General features: G+C 44.9%; 1 protein-coding gene across 1 annotated transcript; it reads right to left on the bottom strand.

Annotated features, from left to right (window-relative positions):
- Positions 1-281: 281 nt before the first annotated feature.
- On the bottom strand, positions 282-22,931 carry LOC128722771 (U8-agatoxin-Ao1a-like). The gene is made up of 3 exons (XM_053816451.1): positions 22,799-22,931; positions 3,221-3,299; positions 282-451 (listed from the first exon to the last, which is right to left on the bottom strand). Exons 1-3 carry the CDS (start codon positions 22,929-22,931, stop codon positions 289-291), a joined length of 375 nt encoding a protein of 124 aa, XP_053672426.1. The 3' UTR covers positions 282-288.
- Positions 22,932-23,145: the final 214 nt, after the last annotated feature.

A 23,145-nucleotide genomic window follows, 5' to 3' on the forward strand; every position in this document is an offset into this window, starting at 1 on the left:
TTTTGCCCGTTGATCGGTTGATCGCCTGTCCCGGTTAAATTCGGTTGCGTGGTCCTTGCGTGGTTGCCATATCCGTGTCAGGGTGTTCCTATTCCTCGTGCAGGTGGGGTACATTGAAGGTGCCGTTCCATTGAGGGTCGAAAAAAAGGGGATCGATTCATTGTACGGAAACCAGGAAAGGGGTGGTTAGTAACGTTTCGGGAAGGCTACGGTGAGGATGTGTGTTTCGGGAAATGGAAGGAGAGAAAAGAAAATGGGAAGTTCTTAGTGGTTCAGCTCGTTCACCGCTCATCCCCATTTCTGGAACAGGCCCATGCGTTGACAGCGACAGTTGGAGCCCCATAAGTTGCACCGGCATGAGCTGTTGTGGCAACAGTCGTTCGATCGGTGGTCGCAATTGCCACCACGCGGAATGCATCCTCTTCGGTAGACTTGGATCAATGACGAACGCCTGCAGAGAATGAAGAAAATTGTTCATTTATTAGAAAACCGCTCATAGCGTGTAAAAGAACGAGAGCGTTAGGCTATAGTTGTAGGCTCTAATATCATGCTACTCATCGCACACACAAATGCAGTGCCGTAGAGATGAGGTTGAGGAAAAGAACCAAAACGAGGAATGTAACGGATCTTAATCAATGTTTAATAGTACGCAAGAACATCTAACACATTAAACTATTAAAAATGAATTCTCAAAATTTGATACACATTTATTGCTATAGATATTACTATATCATATTTATGCATTGTGATGCGTAAATATAATCCAATGTATTTTTTAAACTGTACCCTATACCATCAAGCAAATCCAGAACAATCTACTACATGCAAATCTTCTATATGCACAACTGGCAGGAGTTTATGGTGCAGTTTGGAACGACTATCTCTAGTAGTGGGTGCAGACTTTTAAGCCCAAAATGATATAAACGTTCAATATTTATTCGTCACATAACACACATAAGCTTTTGATATTTGTATCCTTTCACTAGTAGCTTCTGTGATGTATTCAATTAACCTTGGGTAAACTTTTTAACGTCCGCCAAATCTCATCTACCGATGGAAAGAGATGATCTATCACACAAAAAACCACACCAAATGCTCGTTAATTACCATCGTAAACAGCGACTTACATGCCCGCACACACACACACACACCATCATAAGGCTCATCATCGATGGCGGATAAATGGCCATTAATCACTGCGAAAGTTGTCAGGGTCAGAACCATACTGTCCATCCAGCAAAGCTCGTTCATGGAACGAGTAAAAAACTCCCATGTCATTGACGTGCCAAAAAAAAGCGACTTACGTTTCATTATACACATTGGAGACAACACGCCAACACAAGCTCGCGATGTCAAGCAACCAAGCGTTTAATCCAAGCAACACATAAAACGGCAGCGTGGCACAAAAAATATTCGGCGAAAAAAGTAGGCGAACGCAGAAAGCCAAAAAACACCCACGTGTCGATCATACCGGGGCACGTTGCTGTGGTGCCTTGCGGACCGGATTTGCGTGGCCACAAAAAGGATGTAAAAAGGGTGCCCGTGACCACCCACATTTCCCTCCTCCATCCTACTCTGCTGCCCCTCTTGCCTTACTCCATCAACTCTCATCCGATGAGCGAGCTGTCGTGAAATATGTGTCAATTCCAATCAATTTTGCACATCCTGCTGACGCTGGGCCGGATTTATCGCCTTTCTGCGCGTGAAACAAAAGCACGCCCCGCATGTGTGACAACTCGACAGTTTTTCCTGCCATTTCCTATACATCCACGGCTGAATCGGAAAAGAGAAGAGAAGCTACAGCAAAACAGCGAGGCCGATTTGGTGGCTCTACAATCCGAACGAAGAAAGCAGTTGAAATGATGTCCTTGTTGTAAGATCCCACCTCACTCTCTCCTTTTTCGGTGTCAGCTGCTGGCAGCATACCGGCACCAATTTCGGTGGGAATTTTTCGAATTCCTCCGGCCGCAAGGAAAAAGCACAATAACACCCACCGGGCGCAAGATGATGAAATGTCCTTCGGCTAGTGAGCCGGAGGGCTTCGGGCCAAAAGCTGGCGAGAAAACACCCAATCTTTACGAGGTGGATGCTGCAAGGCGAAAGACCCGTGCGGGTGGCAGTGAAATAACAACAACAACATGCCAACAAGCACTTGATAAGGAGCGTAGGGATTCAGGGAGATCGTCAGCCATTGTCCTTGAGCTGGGAAATCATGTCGCTGTTATTGTTACACGACCTCGCAGCTAAGCGCCCTGCGATTTTCTATCCTCGGTGGGATTTTTTTTTTCGCTCGTCCATCCCTCCCGAGATTCGTTCTTATCCCTCGTTCTACCTATCATTATCAGCTTGTGGGATGGGGGATGAGGAGGGTTTTTTGGTGGGTTTCGTGAAGCGTTTATTTTTATGTTTTCTTTTCGAGACGATCGCTTGATTTTCGGCTACCCTCGGTTCCGATCTCCGGTCTGGTGGGAAAACATTTCTAATTTCCAATTTAGCTTCCCGCTCCAACGCACGACGGTTACACCGGCGTGGTTTGGCTCAGGCGTGTTAGTGCGCCGGTGGCGAAATGGAATGTTTATCACGTCCGTGGAATGGGTGTAATATTACGATTTGGAAAAATGCTTTTGCTGCCCATCTGCTGGCCGGTTTATTTATGCTTCGGCCCAACCATATGGAACGGCCGTGTCATATCGGAGCCACAGGGTGTAAACGATAAGCGACTGGCGTTGGGGATGTTTCGCAGCGGTGTGAAACCAACTTTGTTCAGAAGGCTCAACTATGCCGTTAGTCTGAGTGATTATCTGCACATTTTCCGTCCTGTCACAAAAGCTTAATCCCCCAAAATGATATGGAGCTTTAGGAAGCCATTTACAAATCACATTGAATTGTTAAATGAAATATATCAAGAATGGATAAATCCGTGGAAATCCGAGGAAAATGAATAACATATTCAATCATTTTTTAAGCCAGAGCTCAGCAGATATATTGCAATTTGCTCATAAATTTTTAAAACCAGCTTCAAAAGCTCCGCACGAAAAGAATGAAATGTGCTTTGCGTTCGGCATCGTGAGAACTCATTTGAAACTTGTTTCCGCTGTTTTCCGCAAATGTAATCAAAATTAAATTAGAACGGAAATGAAAAGCTGAACAATCCGCTATTTGAACACGCAAGTTTATAAAACCCATTACCGCTCTCGTGATGGCAAACATAAATACTTACTTTGCCGCTCCGGATTGCAGATAGTTTTCCAGTAGCCCATCGTCCGCCAGGCTCGCTCGGTCGCTGTCCTCGGCTTCATCTGAAAAAAGGAATGAATCATTTCCGATGTGTTAGCAGAGCAGTATGAATGATATTTGCTGCATAATGTTTCCCACTCCCATCTGAAGCGACGTGCGCGATGTCGAGCAAATGTTTGCCAATGATTAAATTCGCCAACACCAACATCACCCACCGATCGTCACCTTTCATCGCTGTGTTACAACCTCGCATAAAAATCGAATGTCCTTGTGCGCTAGCGGGATTAGGCCGCAAAACCTTACCGCTCCATTACGGACAGAAAGGGAAGAATGCTGTTATGCTTCAATTATCACCCGTCAAATCACTTCCCATCCATCTTGTCGTCCCTGTGTCGAGCTGTGTCGCTTTTCCATTAAATTGCACTCCCCTATGCGTGAGAAGGAAACAGAGAGAGAGAGAGAGAGAGCGATGGAGAGTGCGAAAGCGAGAGAGAGAGAGAGAGGAAGGGAAATAAAAAGGAGCAAATTCCATAAGCCGGAAATTATCACCGCACCATGAAGCGTCAGCTCATTTAGGCTTGATTTTCGGCTTCACCTAACAAGCTCCAAACCATGGTAGGGGTGTGGGAAAAAAATCTCCCCCACTGAAGCTGTAAATTGATGACCACCCAACCGACCGACGTTAACATCCCGCTTGAGCAGCCACATGATCGCAAACATTATTGATCCTTCGGCGCCGACCGGAAAACGGGCTTCCTTTCCGAGCGCATTCTGCCCAGTCTGGCTTCCTGCCATTTCCCGGGGCGCTTTTCAATCGATCTTGTGCCCGGGCGCTGCTTCGATGTAACGAGCCGTCCATCCGGGTTAGTCACACGGAGTGATTGTATTTATTGGACACACTGTCGCGCTGTGTTTTTCCTTCTCCCACACTCGTACTCGTACAACGCGATAACCCAGCTGGGATCACGTACACCGGGGTACCAAAAGTGCGATGTAATTGAGCATTAAGTAAGCCCGGTCGAGGGCAAATGGATGTTAAAAAAAAAGTGAGACATAAGCCTCGAAAGCTACAGCTGGTGGTGAGTGGGCTAGGCGAACGGAAAACCTGCGACCAGGATGATAAAACTGTACGTACACATAAACATATATACACACCAACCTCTAACATCGAGCCGGAACGGCAAGCAAGCGAAGATAAATCGCCACCCGTTACAGCGTTGTAAGCCACGCACGATGGCGTCGAGCACTGGGTATAAATATATTGGTTTCGTGTTTGTTTAATGGTAAGTTTATTGAACGCCGTGGGTGGCGGACTAATATGCTACACACACAGCTGCTACCCACCCGGAAAAGGAAGAGAACAGCGATGGACACGACCCGTACGTATATACGTCGATGTTTATATATATACATATATGGCGAGCTTATCTTAGCTTTCACGAGATTGCACAAGAGCATTGATAAGTTTGTAACGTCTGGGCTGGTGCTCGCAACATCAATATCGTGCAATTATGGTCGATCAGTAGAGAGTACAGTGAAACATGTCATGTGAATTTAACAACGATGCGCCTCCATTACGAAGAGTTCGAAGCAATATCACTTGAACTCGGAAAAATTACCTCATGGAATGCGTCCCATTTTTGCCCACAACGCGAATTTAAAGTAGGAACATCGTTCATTTCTTGAAACAACACTCAATCAACATGTCGCTTCAAGGAACTTATCATCATTGTTATTGCATCATTTTTCATCGGCATTTTTCCCTCCCTTATCGGTGGAAAATGCAGAAGCATGCGGTTGGTGTCGGTATCAATTTCCCATCACCAAATCAGTTCCCCCCGTTTGTGGCAGGAGGGTGAGCGCAAGAAAAACGTGTCGATATTCGCCCACGTCAAGGCATACGGGAACATGATACTGCTTGTTACTGTGGCCCCACCTTCCGGCACCAGCCCGGGAGAAGGTGACGATGTGGCACTTCCAACTTATAATGGGCGATTCATATCAATTGTGCTGGTACTGTCTAGATCATGTTTTGTATCCTGCCAAGGAAGAAAAAAAGTTTGCCTTCCAGGCATACCGAAGGGACGCATTGGAAAGGAAAAGCAAATGTGGGCGCTCACTGGCGCGAATCAGAATCGCTAATTCGGAAAAGCTATTTTTAAAACCATTCTTCCGATGGAATTTCGAGTTCGAGTTTCGAGATGTAATGGAGCCATTGTCACGGGAATAGAACCTTTCAGGTGACGGCATAATCAGAAGCCCCCGTTTGTTGTCTAGCGTTTGCATATTTTACTCGCTAATTGACTCCACGAAGGGCTGCTTTTTATGCTCAAAGGCTCATACACCCATATGCAGCTAACAATGGGCTCCATACATATTTTTTAACCGCCAGGCATAATTGAGATTAAAAAAAGCTTCCATGGAAAGGCTCTCAAACAATCTGTTCGGATGTCTACTTTATTTTATAACCATCCCTAGTGTAGTAATATGTTTTAATGTTTAGATGTTTAAGTTGATTTGGATGTTAAAAATGAACGTTCCAATTTTCATTGAATTAGTCATATTTGTGTGTGTGTCTATCAGACAAAATTCGAGTTTACATTTCATGACACTGACATTAAATAAATTGAAAATCATCAGACTGTATCTTCAGACAAGCTCAAAAATAAACGATCAAATTCCTTGGAACTGTAGAGCATGCGAGTTTATATGGAAAGTGCTCTGCGTCCTGAAAAATTCAACCCTCCACAGACAGGAGCCCGATTCCCGAATGGCTCTTCTGTCTCCTTCTCCCTATCAGGGTTTGCCACTTTGTTAAATTACCAAACATTTCTTCCCACCTCTCATCCTTTCCGTCTGCCGATCGCAAAAGTTGAGTTCCATTCAGATATTCGTCCCATTCCGAGTGGGAAGAAAATGGCACTCGTGCTCGGTACGTCACATCGAAACCATTAACACCTACTTACGTACGCATCGGCGCACATTTCCGTCCACTTTTCACGCTGCATATTAAAAGCTGGCCATTTCGCTCCCACTTGACATGAGCGATAAGGATGAGATTACGTTCAAAAACTGACGACGGTCCGTTCCTCCCTCGTGGCTTTAACACGAAACAAAAGCATCCTCTAGCGCCACACACCCGCTAAAACCCGATAAAAGAGGACCTGATTTGTGTCGATTTTGCTCTCATGCCAAAGAAATAAAAGCCCACAGACCTACACATACACACGTTCCAAGGCTGCTCGAGCTGAAGTGTCATATGGACATGTTCAACGAGTTTCATCTTGAAACGCCTCTTCCTACTGGGTGTACTGGGTCGTTCTCGTGGCCGCAAAAGTTATCGCATTAAATCCGTTCAATAGGTAAAAGCTAGATGAAAACATATGGCGCTGATGCTAGGAACCGAACAAGAGGGTTTTTTTGGAGGCTACTAAGTCCGGGTGACTCCGAAGGGTCATTTCAAAATCCACAACGTCGAGGAAACCTCTCGTTGGATCACCATGGAAGTCAACGAACGCAGCTGTTACGAAATAACCCGTGTTGACTTAACGTTGTTGTGTTGGAAAAAGCTCTCGCAACTCTCCCCCACGAATCTGGTTTCCAGCTTTTCCAGCTCGGTCTCTATGATAGGGCTCGAAATAAACGAGACCAATGCTATCCTCCTGTAGCAGTCTGCATCTCCATCGGTGACGGAAATGGGAATAAATTGGCCACGAATCCTGGCGATGGTGGCTACGACACACAAAAAAACTATACGATGTGATCATGATGATAATGATGATGACGACGATGACGAGCGTAGTGATCCATTTTCATACTTTTCTTTCATCAATTCGTGCAGGGTGGAGGTTGTGTGTGGGCGAAAAAAGTAATAATTCGTACATTTTATTTGCGAAGATGGAACATTCCGAGAAAACATTCCGTGCTGCACTGCCTCGTGTACACTGGAAAGGGAACGGAGCGAATGTTACATGCTTCTGCAGTTGAACATGCGTGGCAGGCGTGAAGAATCACGCAACTCTGTATTTTTTTTTGTGTGCGCACAATGTAACGTAATTTAGCATCTGGCGCAATGGTGGAATGCTTTCTTTATGCTTGCTGATTTGAGATGTTGAGAGGGCGCACTGTGAACAGCCACCAGGACGAACATCCTTGCTTGAATTCGATTTCAGTCCGTTTGGTGAAAAATAATTGCTAAATGGAAAGCATCACACGTACCCAGTGGGGTGCGCGTTTTGAAAAGAAAATGTTTCTTGAGACGGTTTCAAGCATAGCACACGATCAAGGATGTAGAGCAACGGCTTGAGTAAGGAGTACGAGTAGCAACTCGAGGGACCAAATAGGATATTTTCGCTTTTACTGAAATTGCTAGAGAATTACCACCACGCCGATGGTGGCGTTCTTATGTGATATAATTAAACCACCATGCTGTGTGTGTGTCGTTAAAATGTCACATCATGAATCGATCAGCTGGACTGGGTTACATCAGGCAAGACTTTACGCGCACCATTGCAATGACTCAAAATTACCACAAAACAGATGCCACCTAATCCCTTTCGCTAGCCTTGAGCGCTCAGGTGGCGGCAGTGAATTCAATCGCCTGCTGGCGCTTCCCTGCACATTGGTGCTCTGGAACTCCAGTAGTTCGTTCTTCCAACGGTGGGATGTGGATGTGGTTGCATGCACGGGAACCAGGGATCCGTATCCCTCGCGGATTGCTGCAGCACAAAGAGTGCAATTTCAATTTCCTCGTACTTCCGGAGGCGCTGACGACACGACCAACAATTGCTCGACCCGAGCACCAGCTGCGCTTTTACTGCCTGTTATGGTGTCTTTGGTACGGTTCAGCCTACATTCCTCGGGGATGGCTATGGCAAGCAAAAAAAAGCTCAAATGGTGACCCATTAATAAAGAGCTTTTCCTGGACTCGGAACCAACGGTATCATGATCCAGTCCTGAACCCACAAGAAAAGGAAATGGAACACGTTTGCAGGTTAAGCTGGTGTTGCAGTAGCTTGCAGGCACCTTTAACTTGATTAGCTCGAAATAAATGGAAACTTATATTGGGTAGTGTCTTAGTAGCTACACTTTTCTTGATCCTTGATTAAATTATGGATGATAAGGCTTTTTACCTACTTTGAATTACCTTCGTTTGCTTCTGTACGATTGATTGATTGCCATCTATCTAATGTCCAATGCAAAACCTCTCACACTGTGAAAGTTCTGTTGTGGAAAGATCACCTATCACAGACTTCACTTAAATCACATTACTGATTAATGACGAAATGGAAACCATACGACGTCATTAAATGTTCTAGATCCTCTCCGTGATGACACAGCATTGCAACAACCCCAACACCATACATCGTGATGGGTCTATGCACGTATTAGTTAGATAGAAGCTCAACGCGTTCAATGGTGCTCAGTTAACTTTCGTGAATTTAATTTCAACTTAAATCCTTCCCACAAAGCTCCCCGACCCAATCCGAGGGCTTTGAGGTTTTTGATTCCATTCAATCACTCCCCCACGCTACTCGGACGCTCTGGAGGTACACCAGCGTCGCGCCGAGAACGATACGGTGACATACGGTGGCTTTTGTCGCTCGGTGTAACCAGCAATCGGTCCATGACTCCTCAAACGAGCCATTGTTGAGACTTTCATGATGGATCATCGTTTGCATGGGCGACCCATCATACCCACCCAAGCGTGAAGCAAGGGTGAGTGGGTATCGTAGCGTCGAAGGATCGATGCTCTGCTCGTTTTGGGCATCCTGATTCAGAAAGGGATTTTCCTCGCCAATTGAGCGATGTGGATTCAGGCTTTGTCGGTAACCGTCGAAGGTCCGGATGTACCGAATTAATATCCTGCCAAGCGCGACAGAGGAAAGCCCATTAAATGAAAGCGAGCGCAACCGAATGCGCAACTTCCGGTAAAAAGAATGGAAAACGGGTGCCGGTGAATGAATCTGGCTTCTATTTGTTGTCAATGAAAAGGTTAAGCAAAAAGTTAAAATGAGAAAAAACAGATTGTATGAAATGAACCTTAGTGAAGTCGATGAACCTTTTCGCGTCTTTTAACATGCAAAATACTCATCCCAGCTTCAGATTTTGAGCTGAAATAGAAAAAGCACAGAAAAAAGCACTCCCTCAAATGGCAATGGTCACTATTTAAACATTTACAGCATCGTTCTCGATGATGCGGAAAAGCACTTAACAAAAGACTGTTCAAACACTCAACTCAACAACTAACGACGGGGGAAAGCAGATAGGTATCGCGTTTCATCGACATCCGGTCTGGTGATATGTCCATTTTCGGGCCGAGTTCGGACACGAGTCTCTCAGGCGCTGAACGTTAACTGTTCAAATTTCAGGCCAGGACACATGAACGTCAACCCAGCAGAAGAAAGCAGCAGAAAGGAAAGAGATCGATTTTCCTTTCACGCCTGCCAGTGCCCTGCCTTCTTCCCGGAAACGCCGAAGAGATCCTGTACATCACGTCAGGACTACTCAATCAAAAGGCCTCCGCCTTAGAAAGCGCCCTGGCCTTACCGAGCACCTGCCGTGGTTGTGCCGCACCTTAAATGGAAACTTATAATAACGTCACAACTTTCCGTATGCCAACCGTTTTCCAGCACTACCAATGATACCGGTCGAAAGGCGCAGGAAAACGACTCTCCAGACACGACAAAAAGCTTCTTCCTTCTTTTGCGATGCCATTCCGACGGAACCAAGCCCGGTGCAATATCGTTTCCCCGGGGATGGGAGAACATTTCCCACCCAGAGGAGGGAAAAGCTAATCGAATTACCATCGTCATCAACACGATCGCTTGTTGCATACGTAATTAAATATCACCCGACCAGCTTGGAAGAGTAGGCGGCAACTTAAGACACGATTTTCCCACCTGGGCTTTCTGTTTTTCTTTCTTTCTCGCTTACAGCTCGGCATTCGTTTCCGCGTCTCCATGTATCGGCATCCTTAGCAGCATGGTGTGCACTATTTTCCTCTGTAACAATTTATTTGCGTATCATAAACGGAACTCGGGCCCGGCACCGGTAGGAAGCCGGACGAAACGCTGCTTCTATTATAATTTATGCAGCCATTTCTCACGCTGCGGGCGGGCGTGATACGGTGAATATATTACGTTCCACTGTTACGGCGCCTGATCTCAGCCCGAGGCTCAGGAGTGTTTTTGTGCGTCGCTGTATGTAATGCACGTTACGTTAGGGTTACGTTTGGAGGACACAATGTTTCTTCCTTTTTTGCTCTCAGCCTTGGTGGGGCAATAAATATTCTTTGCAATAGCACATGGCTCAGTGCAACGGATTATTGCTGACGGTTTGTCGAGTTCGAGACAGTTCACGTTCGTTACGGTGCAAACGGCAGTGTAATGAGATTATTACACATCGTCGGGAAGAAGAAAGAAACCGGTACGGTTTGCAACGTGCGACAGGATAGAAGGATTTAAACTTCCCCCTGCAGCAATACATTATGTTGAAGATGGATTGAGAAAAAAATACTGCAAATAAAGCTTCACTATTTTCTGCCATTTTAAATGGCATTCCCTAATGTCCTTGATATCGTTGAAACAATCCTTTCACGGGTTCGTATTGTCACAAAGCTAATTGAAACATAAAGCCTGATACAACTTATTTCCCCGAGGTCCTACGGAATGCGGCTGGCGCACCACTACTCAATTATCACGATTATCTCCATCCCCAAACATCCCATGGAGAGCGATTACGATGTAATTTATTGTTCCACACTTCAATATATCTCACAGGTGATGCATGCGTGATGAAACAAACAAACAAACGAACCGCCACTTTATCATGCCCGGTCGGGATGAAACTTTATTTATAGACCACATCACCATTTTGCGATCCTGCCGTGACTCGTGACGTCGTAATGGAGTAAATGTCGTTCTTGGAGTAACCCGGAAGTGCCGTTGCACACAGAAAGGCTCCAAAAATAAACTCCATTAAATTCGCGTTGTTCGCGGTGACGAAGCGGCAGGATGCGTCCATCGGCAGGACCGCGTCACGAAACTCGGCAACTATTTGCCGCCACAATCAGAGCTCATAAATTATTCATGGCTTCCATTTTCCATTCGACCCTGCCCGCGACTCCTCTCGGCGGTCTCTTTAAACTCGGCCCACGGGTCGCACATTTATTGGTTTTTGACGACACGTGCCACGAGAATCCTGTGGCCCTTCGGTTGGAAGGACTCTAAATGCGATCCGGAACCATGAAGCCATGCACATATCCGGTCGGTATTGGACCAATTGGACCGGACGGGAAAAGTTTAAATTACGTTTTGCTTCGCAGGTTATTGAACGAAACAAAAAAGTTCCACTACGGACCACAGTGTGACCCGATGCAAACGGTAGCAGTATTGGCATGCGCCAAGCTAAAGGTGAACCGCACAGGTGAAAAACACCCACACTGCCGGATACAAGTTGACGTGCTTTTTATTTGCTCTTTCGCTCTTTTACGCTTCCGCTTGCTTCCGCTTTTACCGAGAACGAACCCCTCCTGTAAGGGAGTAAATTGCCCTTTTTTATTTGTATTTGCAAAACAATGCTACACCCCAGCTGTTCCGCTCATGGCAGGCCTCGAAAGCGGTGACACAGCTTGACCAAACGCCATACGACAAATGTGGCAAGTGCGCCATACCGGAAACGCGACCAACCCAACCAACGGGGGTGGAAGGAAATTGTAAAATGTGTCCTGTCGGAAGTGGGCTAGTTTTTCTCTCTCTCTCTCTATTTCTTTCGCTTTTCCTAGTGTTCAGTAAACAGTTTATCGAGTAATAAATTCGTTGGAAATATCCTGCAGGCTTTTGAGGAACGTTTCCATCGTGCTTCAACAAACACACGTTCCGATGGATCTATTTTCACGCTGCTCTAACCCCATAATGCTTCAGCATGCGCGATTAGATCCGAATGCCCGCTTGATGCTAATTTAGCGCCGCAATATTCCATGTATCTGCGTGAGCCGACGTGTGAAAAAAAACTGTGCCTAACTCAATTATTCGGTTCGTCGTGCCGCAAGTCGGGCGCGATTAGTCTTCACACAGCTTGCTCAGTAAATTGGCCCCTGACCTCCCGGTCCCACGGGTTGGGGTGAGTCCATTTATCTTTAAGCTCTTCCGAGCACCGCATCGTGGCACTTGACTGGTGCGCCGTTCGTTCGGTTGGGAAAACTTTAATGGTGGTCCAACTGAGGCAGCCGCTGACAGCGCTAATAAAGAACCGTGGTGAGTGTTGTTGGAACGAGCACCAAATGACTGGTAGTGAGGGCAGAGGGGAGCAAACTTTTCCTTTTCCAACGTGAGAATATAGCATATACAAACTGAAGCGAAAATGAAGTGCATACAAACATTTCTGATCACATGTAGTATGAAAGAGTTTCATGAAAATGAAAATAGCACAAGTTTTTAGAAAAAATTACTCCACCTTTGGTAATTCGGTCCTGATGGCAAAAAGAAAGCAAATGCAGTTGCAAAATATGCACTTGTACATGCTCTCAAAACTTTAAATTGAAAACTCTTGCAAGCAACTGAAACAAATCCAGTGAAGCCCTAACCTTACGCACTTTAAAACTTCTCATTTAATTCAATTGTAAAAGTAAAAAAAGTAAGTAAAAAGTAAGTAAAAAAGAAAGTTATCATTGTTTTAAAAAATGCTGTTTGTTTCTGTAGTAACTTTTTAAAGAAACATTTTAAGAAACATTTCAAACTTCCGGAACCCGAAGACTACTTCCGGAACTACCAATGAATTAAAAGTGCATTTTTATAATCCTTTCGAAAAGTTGCATACAAAAACAGGGGAGTTTTCCTTAGCAGTTGATCCAATTGGCGTGATTTGCTTCTATAATGAAACAAATAAAAAGCTCGCTCGCAACATAATCGTAATGCGTCCAGAAGTCGGCTCTCCCGCTGGGAAAATAGCCAACGATGACTACTGCCTCAACCGTACAACCGGAATAGAAACGGAGTAAATTTACTCACAAAAGTCATTCCGGTCGGTTAGCGAACGCGGCCCCACGAACGACTGCACTTTTCTGTAATCTCTACCCCTATTTCCCAGACCGGTACAATAGCCAAGGCATGGAAGCACCCAGCAGCACTGCACAATGTCAAGCGGAAGCTGCGAAATGTTACATCCTTTTCGTGGTGCCTAAGAGTGGCTCGGGTTTTCCGTATCCGAGCTCACCCTCAGGCCGGAAATGCATCCAAACGAGCAGAGGGACCCTTCAAAGGCACGGACACCCAAGCTATCGGTGTCCTGGATAAGAGGCACGCTCCTTCAGGGGTGTTGCATTTCCCGCTGGTTTGTCGCTCGCGCTCGGTGTCATCCCTTTCCGGGGCCGTTTATCATCATTATCATCGTCATCATCATCATCATCATAGCGTTTTGCGTGGCAGAGTGGGAACGGGACAATCATTATTATGCAACCCGACGCAGCGCACGGATGAAAGCCGACGGGGGAATGTGCAATTTTGCAAAATTTTCCATTCGACCACGTAGCGCGGAGGGCAACGTTAATAACGACACGCAAGCCGCCCCATTAGCCCCCGGCTGGCGGACATTTTCCACGGTGCACAGGACGAACCTTCGCATCCGCGCGGAGCAATAAAGCCATTAGCTACCGTAACGCGTATTAGCGAACGGAACACACTTCAAAGACGCCCGCCGAATAATGAATAATAAAACGCATCCGTTAATCCATCTGGGTCGGAAGAAAATCGCTCCGATTTCCGTCGCCGCTTTTTCGCACCTGCGAGGCGTTAGATTTTTACCGTTGCCGGTGCAGAAAAAAAGCTCATTACAACGTCCGCCTTCGAGATGCGCTATCATGGAGAGGATCCACCACTAATGCTCAATCCTCGACACAAAATTTCCATTTGATGTCATCGGGGCTGATTGTGAAGGAAAGAGAAAGGAATGAAAATTCCACCTATTCACGAAGCGATCACCGGGGCTCATAATCTAAGCGATCATAATCATATTTATAGACGGGTCTTTCTCCACGTCTAGTGACGCACATGTAGGACGAACTGATTAACGAGGTGGTGGTATTAAAAACGTAGTCAAATCCGATGCAGGCACCCAATTATACACCCTGCCAATTAGATTCGGCTCCTGGCGTGGAGGAAAAGTTTAGTATTTCTCGGAAGGATTGTTACGTCCTCCTTACTTGTTTGATTTTTTTTCTCAACACGTGTATAACCAATGGAAATGTATCGATATTTTTTGTGCCCGAAACCCATCTTCAGATTTTCGGAATTAATAAAAGAAAAGTTCGTTTCAAGGTATTGAACTCAAAAAAGGTTGCTCTTCAAAACTTGAACATTTTGAACAACCAAAGCCCTTCGAGAAGCATCAAGAAAAGGGACCAGCTTCCCACTTAGTAAGATAAACCGATAATCTGTAGTCTCCGGCGAAAAAGCGGCATCCAAACGGCCAATTTATCGCGCGAGCGTCAGGACGACGGAAGAAAATAAAGCACAAACCGAGACGGTACAAGGTTTGCGAGCATAACACTGGCAAGAGCCGTGAGTTAATCTATTTTTCGATTTCGTCGTCTTTATTTGATCCCGCTCCACTTCCCTCAAGGAGCTTTAGACGATGCGGAGGATGCGCAGTGTTTCCCGGCTCTAGTCCGAAAGCTGACCAATAAATTCATCATTATGCCCAACCGTCAGCTTCGCAAGTAGATTGGTCATTTTTCAAATTCCCTCCCTCGCTACATGACGCCACCGGTCCCTGCAGGGCGACCAATGAATGTTATTGGCTTTGGCCGAAAACCTCCCAACAACTCTACGATGCTCATTTGCACATCATTCCCTTCGGTGGCATGCTGTTGATTTTCGCTTGGCTAGAAGCCAAGCGGTTGGTTCCTCCTCGGAAGCCAATATAAGCTATCGCACTATTGCAAAGAAAACGCACACGAAGGCTCGATTCGTTGCCAGCGTGAAATGAAAATTGATTTATTGGAAGAAAACCCTCACGAGGCGACCGGAATACTGATGAGTGCGCGATTGTTTGCTTCAACATTTCGGTTCGGGTCATAGCTGCCACCGAAAGAGGAGCTTTAATTTCTTTCCTTCTTTCGATTCACCATCCTTCGGGAAGGAAACGCTTGTTTCTCGCTAGTTCGAAAATGTCTGTGATAGCAAACATGCGTAAGCTTATACTTTGGCACACACTGTACCAACGTGACCAGGTGGAGATGACGCACACGCGGGTGCGGAAAAGAATCCCGCCAAGGGTGCGAGCCCAATTATTTCATCCCGCAAAGTATCCCGTGCGGAACGACTAAAACGGGTTCCACGTGATCACTTTTCCGAGAATCGCAAGCGAACGAATTTCTCGTACAGCAGGCGGGAAAAAAACTTCGAATATTGCATGTGTGTGAAAGTTATATGAGCAACTTGAAACAAAATTTGGACTCTTTTTATTTCAATGACGATTTCCATGCTTCGCTACATCAAATTCAGTAGCAATTTATCATGTGCTTAACGAGTGTTGAACCAGCAAAAGCTTTTCAATTATTGATAAAAATGCGCTCATGCTTCGAGGAAATCAATAATTGTACTGTGGTCGTTGCTAATTGTTACCGACCAGCAGAAATATGTTTCAAATTAATGCGTAACTGGTTTTGATGTTTGCAACACTTGGTGTCACAGTTTGAACGAGAACTTTAATGAACTTTTTCGACACAATTTAAACAAGAACGATCAATAAATAATTTGACGAGAAACGATCGACAATTAAAAGAAGCTAATTTGATCTTCATCAATAATATACCTCTCACGGTTAAAGCCGTTCAAAAAAAACTTTCTTAAGCATAAAACCCTACATCAAGTGAAAAACGTTTTAATCATTATCTTTTTATCAACACCATTGCAAAAAAGAGCATATTGCAATGAGTTCGGTCACCGGAAAATGAATTAATTATCATCGGCTGTGCGCTTAATGATCAGTCAATCAACCGACGAATCCCGTTAAGCATCCTGGCGACAGTCGGGGGTTAATAAAATCTCCCCCAAACGCATCGTGCGTGATAATTTGTTACGTTCAACTACCGGTTGCTCAACGAACCCCCGCGAACCACCTTCGATGGAGCCGTCAATCAACCGGAAAAAGGAGCTCGATACTTGGCTCGTGGTCACTGCAAGGATACGGTTGATGAAGCTGCTTCATCGAAGCAGTCGTGGCCGTTTGATCGATCGATTTCAAGCTGTCCATCACCTTTTTTCCTAAAGCCAGATTTACGTCAACTTAGTGTCAAGCTGACCAATCGTACTCTTTCTCTCCCATTTACATCGTAAAATACGTCTTCAAAAGACGTAGGAACAGGAAAAACATCCGAAACTGTCGCACCAACGGAAACGCAGGATGAGTGGTTTTTCTTTACCAATTTTCACCCATCTTAATAGAAACCGCCGGCATTTAATCGATTTTGTGGTTTGCTTTTATGAAGGGCTCTTGCGTAATCTACCGATTTTTCCCTACACAGCTTAGGCTTTTATGTATTCTCATTTGCATTCTTCGGTTGGGGATTTTGGCACCAAATCAAATTTATTTTACAACCTTTTAATGAGGTGTTAAGGGCTGCTTCAAAACACCAGGTACGGTACGATTTCTCGAGCGGTTTAACGTGATGAGCGTAATCGAATTTCTCGCTCACACATCACTCTAACGCCACCCTTTCGGAACTGTTTCGGTGACTGCCATCTAGCGGTTCGGTAAATTTCAATCATGCTTTTGATGGAAACTCCTACTCAAAAATGCGAGCACAGGAGTTGATACGTTTTGCGTGACAAATTCCATCACCTTCAATCCGATCTGGGCTTCCGGGGCTACGGTGGCGGAAGTCCATCACTTGTCTGCACCTCGAACCATCCCACGCCGCAAAACAAGAGAAAAAAAGCCTTCACAGAATGGCACGTGTGTAGGGAGGGGGTGGGAGAGGATGGTTTTATTTCGAAAAAAAAAATTGACAAACTCATAAAAAAGCACAAGAACATTGTTCACTGTGCTGCGTCAACTCGAGGTCGCAGTTTTCCTGGAAGAAAAAAGCCACACGCCAGATGGCTCTTCGAAGCGGGCGTGACTCATTCGTCTGTCGCCAGCGGTGGCCTCGGAAGTGATGGGAAGCGGTCGGAAGAAACGATGACAAAGCGAACCAACGCCCATTAGCTGGGGGAGGATATAAGTTTGCAACTAGAAATACGTCCACGAGGAGAAAAAAAATACGTCCGCTTTAAGAATGGTCGAAATCCATCCAACCTCTTTTGAAACGTACCAGAGCGAACTCAAAAAAAAACGAATGCCATTTTTGTCGTTCCAAAAGTCCTTTTCTGGCGGCACGATCATTCAGATCCGGTGGCGTTCGTTTCCAAAAACTCCCGGTTTAATTCTTTGCTTTAAAAAAATTAAGCCACGGAAGCGCGTCCCAAAAGATCGCGAAACAATGGATGAATCGAGACCGGAAAGAGATGTTTCTTTTTTCCTACGAATGCACAAAACGACAGAAAAGAGAACAACTGCTCACAACGCGAAAAAAGCAGCACACAGCCATGATAATTCATAATCGTTCCAATTGCTGTCCGAAGCAATTTTCATCAGCCCACTCACAAACGAAAGGCAATAAGGTTGCTTCCGGTTTTTATGTTTCCCCGTTTCGCACTGGGGTGAAAAGTTGGCGAACCGAAGTCAAATGGTTGGCCACCGAAATTGGCCCAAAAGATTGGTTGCCGTTGGGTGGATGAAAAAAATCCCGTGAGCGTGCGATTTCTCGGTTGGATTTCTCCACAAACGAAATGGTACGAACTGCGCGAAAACGAGCAGACAATCGTTCAATGTCGCAACAAATTTTCACATGTTTCCATAATCCGCCCTACAAACCGGCTATCATCTAAGGGAAAAGACACGATGAGACAAACGATGGAGCAAAAAAGGATCTTATTCATTTTTTTCGTTACTTTTTCTCACGAATGATCCGCTTTTAATCAAATGCGGTAAATTGGGTAGTCCGAATCGAAGGAGGGATTTGAACGGTATGCTAATTTACGGCAAGTTTTCATGCATTTTCTATTCGCACCTCAGATAAATCGCGCGTCATAACTTACACGTGACTCCACAAAGTGGATGCAGGAAGAAAATCAATATTTTCCACTGAAAAAAAAACGTGGAAACCCCCACTAGCAAAGAATCAAACCCATGAGGACGCCACACGCAGGCGAATCGCAAACGTGTGTTCTGGCAGCGAAAAATAAAAAAAAATACAATCGTTTTCGGAGAGCACAAAAAAATAGTGGCTTTTTTATAAACCCCCCAGCGCATGGGTTTTGCGGTTTATCAACCACCAGATTCGGGCACGGGTTCGGTGGCAAAATGATTCGTTCAACAACCCGGTCCCCGAAAGGAAGCCACTCATAAGAGCGTGGTGTATGAAATTTTTACCATTTTTTTCACATTCTCACATCCTGCCACAAACCACCATTTTTCAAGCCAATTCCCTCTTAAACGGGATGCCTTTGACGGGTTTTTGTGGGGCTCATATTTTTCGCATTTCGTTCGCCCAACGAGATGGGTTTCCCTTTGTTTTCCTCACTACAACGTAACGGTATAGAGTCAAACGATCACCACGCTTGAAATGGGCTTGATTCGTTCGTGGGATGAACTCCAACCATCACTCTTGTGCCACCAAACGGTTGCGCTTCAAACTTGACGTGTTGGTGCGTAGGAGCTAGCCTGACCGTCGGCACGCTGGAAGTGAAAACAAATCCTTTACTTTGACACTTGCTTGACGCACCTTTTGGATCCGTTTTGCTGCCTGTTTTAAGTTGGCGGTGAAAAACTTGACACGGCAAGTTTTTGACGACGGTACGCCAGTTGTACAATCTCGTACGCCCTCGCTCGGTAGAGCTGTTGCGTAAACATATTGTCCGTGGTTGTGGTGGTGATGAGAAAGAAAAACCCTCTGCTAAACATTAATTAACGCCGGTGACCGGTGGCGAGGGACTCGCGCGCGGTCTGTTTGTAAGGCTTCTTCGGATAAAACTCAATTAAGAATGAAAGATCTCAAGCCCACGAACAATGACCTTCGAGTCACGAACAGATCACATTCCATCTAATATAGATAACCCCGCATCCGGACGACTGACAAGTTACCGAGATGATTAATCGATCACTTTTAATGACAGTTCCTTATTTACACCGCAGAAAAGAAAATTGATCCGAGACTTAGGGATCCTGTGGTTTCACTTGCAATTATTTTCGTAATATAAATTCATTAATGTTCGGTTGCTTCGAACAAATAATATATGAAATTGTAAATATTTTGAGAAGGAAATCAGGATTTAATCCTTGATACTTCAAGCAGTTCAAATAAAATTTTGAATATCATGATAATGCATATTTAACCGAGTATGCCCGGGATAAGGCAAAGAAAGGGATTAAATGCCCTTTGTATATTACATCGGCGGCTCACGTAGAGTCGTCCATACGGCTTGTCCGCCCCAATAAAGGAAAAAAAATGATAATGCATACAAATAATAAAAAAGGTTATTGTTTAACAATATCAAGTTAATCAAGTTATATCAAGTTAAGTTTATATTCGAATCAAGTTAAAATTTGTTTATTTCAGATTCAAGAATGAAGCATTATGTTACTATTAAGCTCATTTATTTTGTACTAAATTCATGAATAATACCAAATACATCTGCAGTTATTACATCACTTCGTTTCCGTTTTGGCTTGTGTCGGTAAAGTAAAGTGCCTTTAATTAACTCTGTCACTGACAGACATTTGATACGATTTCAAATATACAAACTCAAAACGCATAATTATAAGTCCTCAAATGACGTCTTCCATGCATTAATGCACGTGACCGCAGCCATAGTGCACCCATTTCGGGACGCCATACTAAATGCTGGCACCATGAGTTTCTCGTCCCACATTTTCATAGGGATTCTGTTTACAAACGTTTCAGGATATTTGGCGCCAGCGAAGCCAACGTGTATTCAAGTCATAAATGTGGAAGTGTTGGTGGCTGTATGGGTATGGGTGCCTGTGTCGTTCAGTATATTTTTTGTTACTCCTACCATTTTTAAGCCAGTTATTAGCGTTTGAACTTTCACCCACTTTCCACCGACAAGTCAAACATTGTCTCAGGACATTATACAATTGTCACCGTTCCCGCGATCTTCGATCCTCTTGCGAGATCTGTCCGACCACCTGTCACGTTCCTCTGTCCAATTAGCTCAATCCAGCTCTAGTGGGAGCGATAAAACCACCGAAGCCCAGTCCACAGTGGCACTGGAAGGGCACTGGGAAAAGTTTTCCCTTTTACCAATCGCCCACCACCTACCCATTGTAATTGTTAAATTGTCTGTAAATGTCTCCCACCTTTTTTGTTTGCTTGTCTTTGCTCCACCATTCATTGGAAACAATCGATAAGTGTACACGCTTACGGAAGGTACCGGTGGCCTGCTTTCTCTACTCGGTTTCAAAGCTTCTTTGCTTCTACGGATGGTCATGACAGACTCGAATCACTCGCGCAAACTTACGCCACCGCAATTGTTCGCACAAGTTTATCAGGATTGATAATAAAGCCGCCTCGGACTTGCAGTAGGTAGTGCATTGTGACAAACCGCAAGGCATAACTTTCCGCCAAACCGCCGGAGGCAGACCGCCGGGATTTGAGCAAACTTTATTTCTATACATCGAAGCATGTCCCCGACGGTTAAAACGGTTTCTTTTGATTTAATTTAATCAAGCCTAATAAAACTTTTTCAGCATATTATAAAAATATTCATAAATCGCCAAGGTGGTATTATTCATAAAACATTAAGTTTTAAGTTCTTTGATTTACTATTTGAAACTGTAAATCTATATTACAAAGCTAATCATTATCTTTTAAAAAGCTTCACTCGATTTTAACCGCACAAAAGTTAATCACAAATTCCAGATAACTAGCTGAAGTTCACTTTGAACATGAATTTTTCATTGAAATTTATGTGATTTGATCCTAGTAGGTCTTGAATGCCTGTTGTTGGGTTAGCTAATTTGTCGCCAGTTAACCAAATCAAACGGATGAAACCATCAAACACGGTTCGTGGCGCACTAACACGTTCGTGTATAAATTGAGTTTATTTTTCTCCCGCATTTATCGGTCCGTTTTCGTGACCCGTATTCAATAATATTGACATTGTTTTCCTCCGACATCACATCCACTTTTTACTTCATAACTCCAGAGCTCTTTAATGCAACCGTCGCAAATGGGAAACACTTTCGTGACAGACGTTCCGGATAGTTGCTCGCAGCAGTTTCGCACCGAACCCGAACGTGGTGTGGATGTGAAAGGATAAATATTTACGTGAACGGCACAGTCAACAGCAAGCCCGGTCGCAACACTAGGCTACGATCGACAAACCCTTCGGAAGGGAATCGTTGGAATTCAAAGCTTCTCGTTAGCAATGGAGCTTGGTGCCCCGAGGATGGCATACCTTCCGCAACATTAAAGCCATTCATAAAATTCCACGCCGAGAGTGAAGATCCTGCCCACTGTCCGGGCGGATCCGATCGAAGAAAGCCTCAGCCGTTCCATACGGCGGGCAAACATTGGATAGAGACTGTCTCCATCCAATTTCATCGACCATAAATGATGGTTAAAAATGGTTGAAAGGGCTGAGTGTCGAAGCCGATAGAAGTTTGAAAAATAACAACAAAAAACCAGCACACTAGCCAATGATAAAATACTGTCTTTGGATGGAGTACTTGCGGTTCAACTTCTTGATTTTTGTAGTTGTATTTTGGTTCGATGTGCTTAAGTGTTTTAACAGCATTTACATTAGAATTTAAATTGCTAAGGTAAATATGGCCACCAACTACACAGGTAGCTAACAAAAAACAAAAAACCACTAAAAGCATCCTTCTCAACCTGTTTTCACCCAATTCAACGTGAAAACAGGCGAATATGAGGCGGAAAAATAGCAAGTCCGGAAATTATTGCACCTCCGTCCGCACCTCTTGTGCACCATCCGACCGCTCCCAATTTATTGGGAGCTTCCTGTTTTCCTGCGAAGCACTAGCAAAAGCCTTCAGGATATTCAACAGTTTGTTTCGAAGCAAACAAAAAGGAACAAAACGACACTCTCCCTTACGCACACACACGCGCGCGCGCACTTTGCGATATAAGGCTGAACACATTTGCAAACGTTTGGACCGTAATAAAGGGGGTGAGCTGGAAGAAAGAACAAACGAACTTCAGCAACTTCACTAGCAGCTGGATAACGTTCCCCTGACGTGTGAAAACGTTTCTATTCGGCTCACGGAGAATGCCACCATATGGCAGCAACCGTTGGTCTTTGCCTCGCCTTCAAACGTGAATGCCGCGAAAAACACACCCCAAAGGCCAGCTGCCATCGGTGGAAGATAAATGAGCTCACCCTACGGGAGCCTCAACGTCCGCCTACCAACGGCAACACTCAACACACCATTTTTTTCTCACTATTCCCAACGTATTCCTATCAGAGGGCTCACTTACCTTCCATCAGGTTTGAGGCTGCAACCGGGTACCGCTCATCGGACTCGTACAGATAGTTGCTGGCACCGTGCGCACCGGCAATAAACGCGATCAGCAAGCAGATCAACAGTCTTCCTACCGTGCACTTATTCATCTTGGTTCATCGGCCGTATGGCTGCGTCGGTGGTGAAAATTGGTAGTAGGCTAGCAGTGGCCCACACTCGCAACACTTGATTCGGTTAGCGAATAATTGCACTATTGTGTTCACTGCTCTTGCTTGGCCTGGAACCGTATGGAAGTCCCAACCACAAACCTAAGCGAACGTTTATTTCAACGAAACCGTTAATTTAAATTGGCGTCACTGCACG

This window comes from Anopheles nili, chromosome 3 (genome assembly GCF_943737925.1).
Source record: "Anopheles nili chromosome 3, idAnoNiliSN_F5_01, whole genome shotgun sequence".
Classification (NCBI taxonomy): domain Eukaryota; kingdom Metazoa; phylum Arthropoda; class Insecta; order Diptera; family Culicidae; genus Anopheles; species Anopheles nili.